This window comes from Fundulus heteroclitus, chromosome 20 (genome assembly GCF_011125445.2).
Source record: "Fundulus heteroclitus isolate FHET01 chromosome 20, MU-UCD_Fhet_4.1, whole genome shotgun sequence".
Taxonomy (NCBI): Eukaryota; Metazoa; Chordata; class Actinopteri; order Cyprinodontiformes; family Fundulidae; genus Fundulus; species Fundulus heteroclitus.
In genome coordinates this window covers 7,622,700-7,636,390 of record NC_046380.1, presented here as the reverse complement: position 1 = coordinate 7,636,390, position 13,691 = coordinate 7,622,700, and the positions used below count along the sequence as shown (strand labels likewise).

At 39.5% G+C, this 13,691-nt stretch overlaps 1 protein-coding gene across 2 annotated transcripts in view; it reads left to right on the top strand.

Annotated features, from left to right (window-relative positions):
* Positions 1 to 1,262: 1,262 nt before the first annotated feature.
* cers5 (ceramide synthase 5) overlaps positions 1,263 to 13,691 on the top strand; it is a 34,441-nt gene continuing 22,012 nt past the window's right edge. Inside the window, exon 1 of one of the 2 annotated variants that reach the window (XM_036152226.1) lies at positions 1,263 to 1,600. In XM_036152226.1, coding sequence (XP_036008119.1) covers positions 1,428 to 1,600 — 173 coding nt within the window. In that variant the 5' untranslated portion in view covers positions 1,263 to 1,427. The remainder of the gene's footprint in view (positions 1,601 to 13,691) is intronic. The other variant, XM_036152227.1, reaches the window with a different exon arrangement.

The following is a 13,691-nucleotide window of genomic DNA, read 5'->3' as shown; positions in this document are numbered from 1 at the left end:
TTCCTATGACAGAGTACTTAACAAACCCATCAGTAATTTTCATATTTATTTATAAACATATTATTTATTCAATAGCACCTTGGATACGGCGTTTGTGGAAGCCAAACGTTTTGAATAAATTGTGGAGATAAAGTTATTTCTTTTACTTTTCATTTGGGCTTGTAGTTGTATCTGCTAGTGTTTAAATACAAACTTGGTTTAATTGACCACATTTCAAAAATGTACATTGAATGATTATATTATAAAACGATAATTATATGATATAATATAAATGTATAATATAATACATTTATATTATATTAATTATCTAAATTATTATCATTTACAAATATATTTTATGTACAGTTACAGTATGCATAAGATGTGGCAACTTTACACACAATTATGCCTGCTAATTAATCAAATTAATGTTAGAGACTATGAGATTACAGAGACTGGACTGCAAAGTTGGTTACCATGTAAATTACAGATAGACAACAGACTCTGGAGACACAGAGCCTGACATACTTAGATTGGACAGAATGAAAATGTGTCAGCGTGGACACATCCACCAGCGTGATGAACGGGACACTGATATCATACTGAGCACACCCCACAATGTACACAATGGGTCCTACTTAATGTCTGCGTGAGAATGAACATGGCTCTCTGGCGTCCACAAATCTACCTATTGCGTTGTTGTGTACGAGAGCCCAGTACTGAAGCTGTAAACACCCCTCTGCCTTTTAGATGAAATATGGTAAAATGTAGTTTTGGTTTCAAGAGTCTTTTTTGTTACTACAGAAGTCTACAATAGAAACACCACATTATTCAGGAAAAGAACCTGTGGGGTGACCGCAGGCTGATCATTTCTTTAACATTAAGATGATGTACTCAGTATAAGTATACGTGTCATTACATTCATTTAGATGTAAAATTAACTTAAAAAAATCAGATGTAATTAGAAAAAAAGGATTGACATTTCAAAATGAGAACAATTTCAAAGCAGCATCAGTCTTTATAGACGATCATGATGTAATGAGATGAGTTTTCTCAGGGGTCCCCTCAAAACCAGTCCGGGCCCCAGTAACAACTTTACTTTATTTATTTATTTTTTTCCTCTTGTTTAATGTAGTGTTTCTACTGTTTAGTTTACTCTGAATTTATCTCGGCAAAAAAGGTAAAACGAAATGTTATTTTCACTTAAATAAAACCGCCCCCTGGCGATTGATGATCCCCTAAGCGCCGCCATCTTGGTTTGAAGCTCCTCACCGGAAGTCGGGGCTGTTGCTGCGGCGGGCTTGACGCCGGCGGTAAAGTTGAGGAGGGCGGCGAGTCAAACGAGTGGCAGGCACTGGGAGGGAAGCGGAGGCGTCCGAACACGTTAAACCCACCGCGTCTTTCCGTTGATACACCACTTTCCTCCGGGGACGGGGAGGCGGCGAAACATGGCCGCTCTGTCAGCCTGGTTCTGGAACGAGAGGTTCTGGCTGCCGCACAACGTAACCTGGGCGGATCTGGCGAACCCCCCTCCCGGGAAGGAGTATCCCAAGCCTGGACACTTGTTGGCCGCCTTGCCGCTGGCTCTGGGGATTTTCGTCGTCAGGATCCTCTTCGAGAGGTATGTATGTGCAGCACACGACGCTTTTGAGTAAAAGAAAGCGAAGCTCTCAAAGTTCTTCTGCTGGACTTTTTTTTTTCTATCCCTAACGGCGGATGAGGATGAAGATGATGATGATGGATAAGCTAACTTTGTGGGAGGACCAGCATCTTTGTCTGGCTGTAAAATAAATAAAAACATTTTTATTTTAATAATTTCGCGACAAACTACACGCTGTTTGTACTACCAGTGAAAAACACACAAAAAATATTAATAAAAAAAAAAAAAATTTTGGTTTTCGTTGCAAATTAAATTTATCAAAGTCACGAGCGGTTAGCTAGCCCAGTTATCCGGAAAGCTTCTGTCGATACTCCCATCAAACGGTGAACCTGCCTGTTCATGCGTCTTTAGTTGATTTCCACAGATTCACAACTTTACATCATCTGTGAAATTACACAACATCTCATGACACATCGGGGTCCCTGTGAATGTCACCCGCCTGTGACTAAGAGTTTACCAAAGAACCAGTGGCCTGAAGGCTTTCTTAAATTTCAAACCAAAACAGTGGATTTTTAAACTATTTTATTGTCGGCCTTAGCAGGGACGCCTCCATATTTCATAGGGGTGGCTCGCTGAAACTTAAAGCCATAATTTCAGGATTTTATTCTCCTGCTGTAGTAAAGCTGCTTATAGAAAACTGTCTTAAAGACTTAAGTAAACGCCTACTGGTATCTTTTGGTTTATTGTTTGATTTTTAATGTTACTAATGATCTAATGTGCTTAGAACAATAACGCTACAGTTTAATAATAATGATAATTATAATACATTTTATTTCAAGCGCCTTTCAAAACACTCAAGGTCACTGTACATGTAAAAACAATAAATGGTAAAAGCAGTCGTCATAATTAAAAGAAACAACACAAATTACACAGAGGAACGTAATATAAAATCATAATGAAAAGGCAATCTTGAACATGTGGGTTTTGAGTTTTGATTTGAACACGGGTATGTTTGAACAACAATTCCTTTTCTTTTTTTTTCTTTTTTTCACAGTGTCCTGTCTAGCAATGTGGCAATAAGAATTGATATCTTAATGCCAAATAGAGCTCGACAGATTTTGCTTTCACAAGTGGAGCAAACAGCTTTCACCATAATGCTCCGCTTGATTTGTGCATGTAAACAGCTTTATTGTGATTCCTGCAGGGAGAATTTCAAATTATATGGACACTACAATGGGAAAGTAGGAGAGTAAAAGAAAAACAATTCCTTTTCATTGCATCCATCCATCTATCTTCTTCTGCTTATCCGGGGTCGGGTCGTGGGAGTAGCAGCTTCAGTAGGGAGGCCCAGACGTCCCTCTCCCAAGCCACTTGGGCCAGCTCCCCCTCTCGACGTGGAGGAGCAGCGGCTCTACTCTGAGTCCTCCCCGGATGACTGAGCTCCTCACCCTATCTCTAAAGGAGAGGCCAGACACACTACGGAGAAAACTCATTTCGGAAGTTTGTATCCGGGCTTGGTGGCTCAGCCCGAAGAGGAGACACAGGTCCCTCTTCCAATAGGTTCACCACCTGTAGGAGGGGCCAAAGGTGGTCGGGTGCATTGTGAACACTGAGCTATAATATACACTGGAGTGCTGATTTTGCCGAAAAACTGAGGTCACTGGCCGCCATCTTGCTACTCCCTACTCTCACAGAATCCCATAGGATTTGGTTGCAACAACAAGCAGTTTTCTGGCTGTGTGAAAACGTTTCACAGGTAATTCTACAGTCAGTGGATGTACTAACGCTATCAACTACTAGGAAATTAGGTGCTGAAATATTTTACATGTTATTCATATTAAATATATATATGTATATATAAGTGTGTGTGTGTGTGTGTATATATATATGTATACATATATGTAAATATGTCTTTGTATATTGTTATTTATATATTTATAAATGTTATATATATATATTTAAATGAATAAAATGCAAAATATTTCAGCACATGACTTTCTCAGTACTTGATAGTTTTAGAACATAACATAAAAGTATATGGCATTTGACATTTTAAAAGTCTTAAGCCTCCCCTGAACATGAGAAAATCCTCGTTATTCGATGCTGTAGCGCACATATTCCCTAGTTACTGGGGGGAAATAGGGAGTACCAATATGGCGGCTGGTGGCTTCAAAGCGACTCGTTCTAACAGCGGGCGATTAGCACTCCAGTGTATTATATAGCTCAGTGATTGTGAAATGGGTGGCAGTCGAAGGCGGAGACTTTGGCGTTCCGATCCTCGGCTGCATAAGCTGGCTCTTGGGACGTGGAATTCCTTTTTATTGTGTAATTATTTTAGGAATAAGGCATACGTTTATTAATTTATTGAAAAAACAAAACAATTACTAGGGGAAAGTAGTTACCGGCAGATCCAATTAAAAGCGCAAGGTCAATTAAAAGGTCAAGAAGAGCGGCTGCCTTGCTGGCTGTTCATAACGGGATGAAATGCTAAACTGATGCTACTACAACTTACACTGGCGAGGGCGGGGGGGCAGGGGTGCAAAAAAGGAAAGGCCGAGATTACTGCTTTAATGTGGACCAGAAACACGTTTCCCGCATGAAAGGTTTAACTCTATCGGTGGATGATGATGCCCTGGATCTTTTGGGTGTCTTGTGAACTCGTTCAGGCTCGCCGTCATCAGACCATAGAGGTCAATGTCAACCGCATCTAGCGCAAAACTGGTGTTATTAGTCACAAGTTTCAGATCTCTGCTGGCGATGGTGATGTGAAGCGGACCGGGAAGAGGAAACCCACTGACAGAAATTCACAGACGGGGTGACCTGACAGACAAGCGTCTACAGCATGCTCAGACTCGTGTGCACGGGGAGGATCTGGCAGCTGTAGCTGATCTTTCTGGGTGTAGTCCAGCTCCAAATATTTCCATTTTACAGGCTACTTTTACTGAAACGTCACAAACAGAGGGCCTAGTTTTAAAATTGAGCTGTCATTAGAGCAAATTTATAAAAGATTGTTTTCAACAGCAGACAAACTGAACTCACGTCAACTGAAATAATAATAATAATAAAAAGGAAAACCTGAAAATAACAGACGTCAACACATTCCATATTCCGATTTACTTTAGTATTTACCTTACTTTATACACGATTTAAACCTATTGCTATTTTAACAAACAAGCATTTTATTAGATGTTATCTCTTATCTGATGTATTTCTGATGTTTGGCACTTTGTTTCACCTTTTGTTAAACTGCTCTTTAAATAACGATGACAATGATGATGATTATGATCAGAATAAACTTTTGCATCGCCTCCCAGAAGCTGGAAAGAAAAGAGACAAAAATATTTTTCACACCTCACTTAGTAACTCTTAGTTACTAATATTTTAGTCTAAATATTTTAGCCTAAATATTTTAGGCTAAAATATTTAACTTTTTATTTGTTTTTCTTTTTTTTCTTCCCACAGTTATGTTTAGTTATTTCTGCCAAAGGCTGCCGCATTTTGACGTCAACACATTTAATCCATCTGAATGCAGTATTTGCAAGCCGTACTCTGATTGGATGGAAAAAAAACCTCTGTGATTGGCTGGTGGAGTGGACAGATTTATTTTTTTTCTCACTTAATTTTTATTTAAATTTTTGCAACTTACACAGACATATACATACAAGCCCACCTTCAGTTTGCCATTCTTCACTTACAGTATACTTAGAAGGAAAAAAAATACTTTGAAAATATATGCATCGGGTTAAACTTACAAGTAAAGTAGGTCACATGGTTAAACATGTGTAACTTACAAAAAAATATAGTTAGTAAATAAGTAAGCAGCGCAAATGGAGATAAAAGAATGGAATAAAAATAAAATTATAAAAGGAAGGGAAAATAAAAATAATAGATAAATAAAGATAAAGGAGACGCATAAAATAAAAATAAACAATAAATAAATGTAAATTTACTACATTAATATGATCATGGCAGGTTTCCACCTATTAACAAATATGTCTTTTTGAAGCCTCAGGCAATAAGTTATTTGTTCCATATGATAGATTTACCAGACTTTTTCAATCAACATTTTGTACGTTGGCAGGTCGGGCTTGAGCTATTTAACTGTTATGCATTTAAGAGCCGCAGTCAGTAATATATGTAGAAGGTATTTTTTTCTTTTTCCAGTAATGTCATTTGGTAATAATCCAAGCACTACCATTTTTTTGTTAAAGGTTTTCTGAAATACTTTTCTAAGTGCCTCAAATATCTCGTCCCACATTTTTCTCAATTTAGGGCATGTCCAAAATATATGAGTTAAATTACCCACAACTTCTCCAGCATTTATCTGAGTGGATGTTTCCCATTTTGGATATGACCGCTGGTGTTCTAAAGAATCGTATTATTACCTTCCACCTGAATTCTCGCCATGTATTAGAGTTAGTGACTTGATGTGCTTCAGTACATATTTCCTTCCATCTGTCTTCCTGAATATTTATACTCATTTCACTTTCCCGAGTGGACACTATGTCGCGAGCGCAGAAACATCCGAGCGAGCGCACAGCTGGTGTTGAGCGTGGAATGAGCAGGTGCTCGCGAGCAAAGATGGAACTGAGCGCGAGGACAGTGGGTTGGGAAGAGTTTTTCAATTTTTCAGAGTTTCACGGCCATATAACCTAATTTTGGCCACCGCGCACCTCCACGCGGCCAAAAGTTTCCGCTCTATGTACCTGGAAAACTTTCTATCCACATGGTCAGTCCCACGTGGGAAAAACGAGGCGGACGAGTTCTGGCGGAGGTTCGTTAATATTGAGATCTTTGTGATTCGGTCCTAAAAGATCCCAGTGACCAACAGATTCACAATTCCCAGAGAGAAATCACTGTCTTGGAAGAAAGGAAGAGGTTTAAATGTTGCTACTTCTACATGTAGTGGGGTGTAGTACGCTGTAGGTCGGGTTTTTCATTTTAACGCATCATAACTGTCCAAATGTATAGAGGAAAAACATCACCACCCAAAGATCTCGTGCCATCCTGGTACAAGACACTGTGGAGCGCCTTGTAAAAGTCCTCTAGCAGAATGAAAGGAGAGACTGGCCCAGTAGTCACTGTCCTAATATTGGATTAGTAGATACATTTTATATCATGGTAAGCTTAAATGTAACTCAATGCACCAATCAGTCAGACAGATGTTGGAATCCTCCAAGTTTTCTCTGAATGTCACAGCCTGAAAGTTCAGATTTCTTTCCTTCCCTGCTTATTAAGTTAATCAAAACTAAAAGCTCCACCGTCTTCGGGCTGTAAACGCATCAACCGTTAGAATGTACTCTGTTATACTTTTATTAGTTTAATAAATAGAAGGTAAAAGTTAGGGAACTATGCTCCGATGGATAAATGGGGATACGTTACTTTTGTTGGATCCTGAACAAAAAAAAACCTACATATGTGAGAGAACCTGCAGCAGATTTTTCTCTTACGTATTAAAGGCTTTAGAAACAAAATGAGAACCAATAAAAAGTGATGAATTGGTTGATTGTGATGGGTAAATTCACCTTTTTTACTAGAGGAGATGGCTGTTAAAAGCTATTTAATCAACGTTCAATGCTCCAGCAGATTCCTGCATAGTTGATTTTCCACGTAAAGCTGAAAATGGAAATTATCCTAAAAATTTTTCCAGGATTTTGTCCTCACCCTAACCCCACGTCAAACTCCTGCTGCTATGTTGAAGGTAAAACTACTCCCCAGGGTCTAATTTATTCAGCTGGAAATGCAGGTAATGGAACCATATAATCTCAACGGGTTCCTGCCCCTCGTGTTGAATTTCTGTGTTTTAAACGCACCTAGTAGAAGCTGACTGCAGGAAGTCCTTCTGCGCTGTGGTAAATTATATAGAGAAGCTTCCAGGGACCAACCTGAGCTTCTCTAAGGGTGTAATACACCTAGTAGGGCAGTTTGACCGGGTTCAGGTTTGAATCACTAAATTAGCTCCAAGCACTGTAAATGCATTTATCCGTTTTAACACAGACATGGTCGGGTGACTGTAAAAACAGACGTAATTAGATATTAGAGGCGTAAAAGATGTTTTAAGTGTTGAGTAGGATGCACTTGGCTGTGAGCCATTTGTCTCTCCATGTGACGGTGTGTTCAAGGAGAGCGTGTTGTCAGAGAGCGATCCCTCTCTGCCGCTGCCCGACACCTCGACGAGCCAAACTGACTCATCCATTCATTTATTTATCAGGCCCGTGCATCACAGCACGGCTTGAGTTCTTACATGACTCTCTCCGGAGCATACAAAGCAGCCTGTTGTTTGGCATGCATGCAACACACACATTAATATGTCTGTGTGGACCTTTCATTGACTTCCATTATTTTCTATTGCTTACTATCTATGGCCTAACCCTGAACCCAACCCTAAGGTCACAGGTACATACTGAAAAAAGTAAAAAAAAAAAAAAGTCCAGTTGTTTTGTTTTTTTAAGTTTGAAGACTGGAGTAGTGTGGCGTTCCAACTTTTTATACTATTATAAACGACTATTTATACTATTATATGACTACTACTATTTTAAATGTCAGTACTCCAGACATTTGAATTGAGAAAGCTTTCTGGATGGGAAGCAAAACATCTTCAAACTTCGAAAAAAGTCCAGTTGTTTTGTTTTTAATCTTTTTATGGGATGATCATGACCTGGATGACTGAGAATCTTGACCATCACAGGTACATAGCTAACCCTAAACTAGGGCTGGGCGATATGGATTAAAAAATAAATCTCAGATTTTATCATACCATATCCGATTAATCGATTTTTTTTCCCTCCTTTTTGTTTCATAAAAAGAAATTAAAGAAATTATTTTAAAACCTTGCTTTTATGTCAAGCATTTCGTCAGGGAGTTGACCTGAATTCAAAGTGAAATTAAAAACAAGCTGTGAAACATTTAAAACAAGATGGCAGCCGTGCCATTATAAACAATGAAAATATAACAAAACATTTGTTGCTAGTGGTATAACACATTGAGCTAAGAACAGGCTTCATTGCACTTGTAAACATCAAACTAAGTAAAGGAAGAAAAAAAAAAGTAAATGAGGTACCTCGTATTATGGTAAAAAAAAGGTTTCCACTTAACAATATTTTGACAATACATTTGCCTAAACATATATTCAGCATCACATGCTGTTCTCTTCATGGAAACCCAATGAGTGTATTGGCAAAATAAAATCCAGATTTTCCAAAAATGAACATACATAAATAAAATACATACGAGCGCGCGCACACACTAATCCATATTTAATGTACATAATGAGGACCGTGCCTTGTCTTCCATAGAGTTCCATTCATCTTCAAGCCTTTCTATGGCCTAACGCTAACCTTTACATGTTTATACCAAACCTTAAACTAAACCTAATTGTGCTAAACTGAGCCCAGAATAAAAGCGAGGACCAACAAAAGGCTTTACATGAAAGTGTGTTCTCGCTCAGCTGCAAGTACAAGAACACACACACACACACACGCGCGCTTTTATATCTGCATCATGTTACGTTTTTAAACAGTTTCAGGAAGTTAACATGACAGTCCAAGTTCCTAACACTGTAGTAATTGTTCTTCTTTTGTCCGCCCAGTTCTCAGTGTCTCACATTTGAGCAGCACACGCAAGAATCAGCTATGCAATCAGCATAAATTTTTACACCCGCGGTACATTTTTAACTGTTTGGAGCAATACACGCAGCTCCACCTCCGCTACCGTCTTCCTAATCAAATCTAATGTTTCATCAGTACCGCAGCAGTGAGCACAATGTAGTTTGCTTTGGCAGTATTGTTCCCAGAGCTCTGCGTTGTGTCTATTGGATCTTTTGTTTTGCTGTTCCGTAATGGGTGAGGGCGTGACTCGAAGATGGTAGAGTTTACCATTGTCGGTGAGCCATTAATGTAACATTAGACACCTTGATGCAACTTGTAGGAGCACCAAAAGTACGGAGTGGGAGGGTCAGGCGTGTTGCGCCTACGAGCCGACAGCGGTGAAGAGTCACGCCACCGAGCTGTCAGGCACCGTGTGCTAGAACAGGTTCTACTAGACGGAGACCTTTGAATCTGCCATGCGTTCAACTACAGGAATGATGCAATAAATCAAGCAACAGACTGGGGGAAAAAAAAAAAAACAGGAAACCAGTATCCACCCTCACAGGGGGCTTCTCTGCATGAACATGGCTGCACACCCTGCAAGCATTGTCTCCAACTAGCTTTAAAACGTTTTTAATTTGCGCCATCTTGAGCTGCTTTTGTCCCTGAAACACAGAGTTTTCCTGGTATTTTCTTGCTTACTAAAAAGATGGCTGAGTGCAGCCCACCCAGCCCCCTCTTCTTCTCAGCCAGTTCATTCTTGTTTGATCTTAATCATTGCTTTGCTCCTGGCCCTGACACTGGAGCGGCGAGCAGCCAGGCTGCTTTATGTGTTCATGCTCTAATAAGGCCCATCACAGGGTTAGCAGACTACAAACTGAGACGTGCATGAGATTACAGCTAGCCGGACTTAGCCACTACTTGTTTCCTTATACTTCAGTAGGTATTTCACCCTATTGAGGAAGCAAGTGTATATACCTAAAACAGGACGTTATTGTTGTGCATTTACACACTTTTCTTGTGCGTTGTTCAGCGCCCGTCTCAGTATGTGTAGCAGTCTAGCCAGACTTTATTCAGACGATGCACTCATTGATTAGGACTGATGGACTATGGTGGGGTATTCCAACCCATTTATTAACAGACAGAAACAGACACCATAGACACATCGTAAGAGCTGTAGATAAATAAAACAAAATTACTCCAATTAACATATGACCATGTTTCATATTTACATAACAAACCATAAAGGATAAATGCCATTAGCTAGCATTAGCTTATTCAAACTTCTTTTAGATATGTAAACTCTAATAAACTTAGTCATTATAAACATAAAACTACACAACAAAGCAAATTATACCTGTTCGGCTTCCAGCTAGATGCCATAAAAAATGTGGATGGGAACCCGTAATGTCCTTTAAGAAGTAGTTAGGTACAGCCGTTAGGTACGTACCGTTAGGTACGGCCGTTGGAACGTAGCGCTTCTTTCCGTTTTACCGGAACCGGAAATAGAAAAACATGCCTTCAAAATAAAAGCCCCGTGAACCTTTTTTCCGTAATTCACTATTAATGTAGAATTTATTACTTAAAAACGGAAGAATCAGGAACATTAGGCATAAAAACAAAAGACAATATATGAGTGAAAGTATATCTAACAAATATCAGTTAGAACAAATAGTCTGGGTCATTTACAGTATGTGTATGTGACAATTTATCTTCCGGAAATTTCAATTCTGCTTTGGAAAGGCATGCTTTTAAAGTCAAAGGAAGGCCACAATTAAATCCAGTCGGGGGGCCAGGAACAGAGTTGAGCCTGTGTTTCAGCCCTGGGACGGTTTCAGGGTAGCCTGTAGCTTCAGGTTGGCCGTGTAAACAGACGTCACCAAGCCTGTGAGTTGGTCACGGCCTTTGTGTATGTTGGTAGGGGTCAGTTTCTGAGAAGGAACAAGGATGTTCTGACATTTAAGACATAAATAGGTTAACTTTTACTTTTTTTTCCCCCCTTTCTGTTACTACTGTCTACTTATTAGGACTGTGTGCTTTAGCTTTCATTGGATTTATGGCGAGTCGTCTTTGTTTCAACCAGAAATTTGAAGGACCTGTCCAGACAAGAGTCTGGGTGTAGGTTGTTGCCCGTATCTGTACCACGTCAGGTCATCGTTTAGCTCATCCGTTGGGATTGAGTAAGAATTTACTGGATTGTTGGAAAGCTAAACTGTGGTGTCACTTCAGGGTAAATCAGACTTACGCAATTCAGCCCATTCAACATCTGGTCGTTATTGTGCTTATAGGTGAATCAAAACATCAAACACGAAAGCTGCCGAATTGACTGTGCTTGTTAAGCTATATTTCTTCACCTAACAGTAAAATCTGAATTGCTCTGAGTAATGTTTAACAAATTATGACACACGAAACCCATCTGTCTAGTCTAACACCAGCCCCTTTTCCATTGCTGGGACTTTCAGCCATTCCAAGGACTTTAAAAGGCCTCTTTGAGTTTTTTGACACGATTTTACCAGAGTAATGAAAAATGTACAGGTCCACACTTAACCAGGGCAAAAGGTCCTGGTCTGGGGGGACTTTCAGATAACCTCGGGGATTTTTGAGCGACTGGGTCGAAAGAGATTGTACAAATGAATGCTCAATGGTGGCAAAAACTGTTGAAGTTTGATATATTACCCTTTCAGTGACGCACACAAAAACTTTTGATGTTTTTAGGCAAGAATTCAGGGTTCTCGCAGGCGGATTTCGTTGTGACGTGCCGTTATGCTGAAAGTTGTCAAAATTATGCGTAATGGTCAGTATGATACAGATGTTTGAGAGCAACATAGAATGGTCAGTAATGGTCTTGAACATGCATCAGCTAAGTTATAAACCTCCCGGATGGCATAAGCTAACTAGCATTAGCTAGTTTTTAATTTGTTACAAGTCTATGAGAACACGAGCAGCATTTTGGATCAGAAACCGTTGCAGTTATTAATGAGACTAAAGATAAACGCATAGAGGAGTTTCTCTAAACTTCATTGGGACATCAGTCCTTTAATCCTGGAAATGTTCTTCAGGTGGTAGAAGGCTGACTTTGTGACTGTCTTTAAGTGTCCTTGAAGGTTCAGGTCTGAATCAATCTCTACACCCAGATTTTGGGCCTGATCGCTAGTTTGTAGTTGTAATAATTGAAGCTGTGTGCTGATGCTAGTTTGTTCCTCTTTAGGTCCAAAGATAATAACTTCAGTTTTTGTTTCTGTTCAGCTGGAGAAAGTTTTGGCACATCCGTGTGTTTATGTTCTAAGCATCTGTTCAGTGCATGGATGGGTTCAGAGTAACCTGGCGGTATTGTAATGTAAAGCTGAGTATCATCTGCATAGTTATGGTAACCAGTCTTGTTATGACCTCAGCTAGTGGGAGCATATAGATACTGAGTTGAAGGGGTCCCAGGATTGAACCTAGGGGTACCCCACGTGTGACTTTTGTCCGTTCTGATGAGAAGTTAGTTATTGACACAAATAAGTCCCTTTTCTTTAGGTAGGATTTGAACCAATTGATTGCCGTGCCAGAGAGTCTGACCCAGCTGTCCAGTTGCTTTAATAATATATCATGGTTAACAGTGTCAAATGCTGCATTTAGGTCCAACAGAAAAGGACATTCCTGTAATTCTGCAGATATGATTTGTTAAGATTGTTCTTTTTTTTATCAGTTGTTTAATGACAGGATCAGGGCAGATGGAATCTTATCTTATCTTTAGACGCAATGACAGGCTGGACTTTTTCCTGGAAGGTTGTAGGTAGGAGCTTAACTGAATTTCTTATGAGCTTTTACAGTTAAGTAGTTGAAATGTAGTCATTTTCTCTGCATTTATATTTAAGCACAACATTAGGAGTGGACTTGACATGGATGTGCAGATTAAGCCTTTAATTCTTTGAATTTTCTCTGCTAAAAGAAGTCGGCCAATTCATTGCAGGCCCTGCTAGGGTGGCATTCAGCAGGAATAGTAACAGGAGGGTTTGTGAGTCTGTAGTGAATAAAACGTGACCATTGTTGATGTTTTTGTTTAAGATAATACCACACAGCTTTTCTGCATCTGTCTTTTGGCATGGATGTTGAAATCTCCCACAATTATTAAACAGTCACAATCAATTCATATAACAGATAAAAGCTCATTAAAGTCAATGAAGAAATTTTTTTCTGGCTTCTGGCAAAGTGGCTTCCGTTGGGAGGAACTACTCTGTTCTTTTCCTCTGCCGGACTCTTTGGAAAATTGCGTATGAAATCAAGAGGCTGCAAGTTAACATTTATCAGTGATCGGAAGTAAAAATATTTTTCCTGTTGGAAAATATCCCACTATGTCACAAAGTGGATTCGGAGCCTCTCTGATTAGTCGCCCAACATAGACTTTGCATGTAAACCCGATACCCCTGATGCTCAAAAGGTGTTTGGTCTGGAGGCACCGTGAGTGTCAGTTTGTTCATGGCCTTTTATCTCAGTTCCCAAATATTTAAGAGTCAGATTTTCCAAGAAAAGCTTTCTTACAG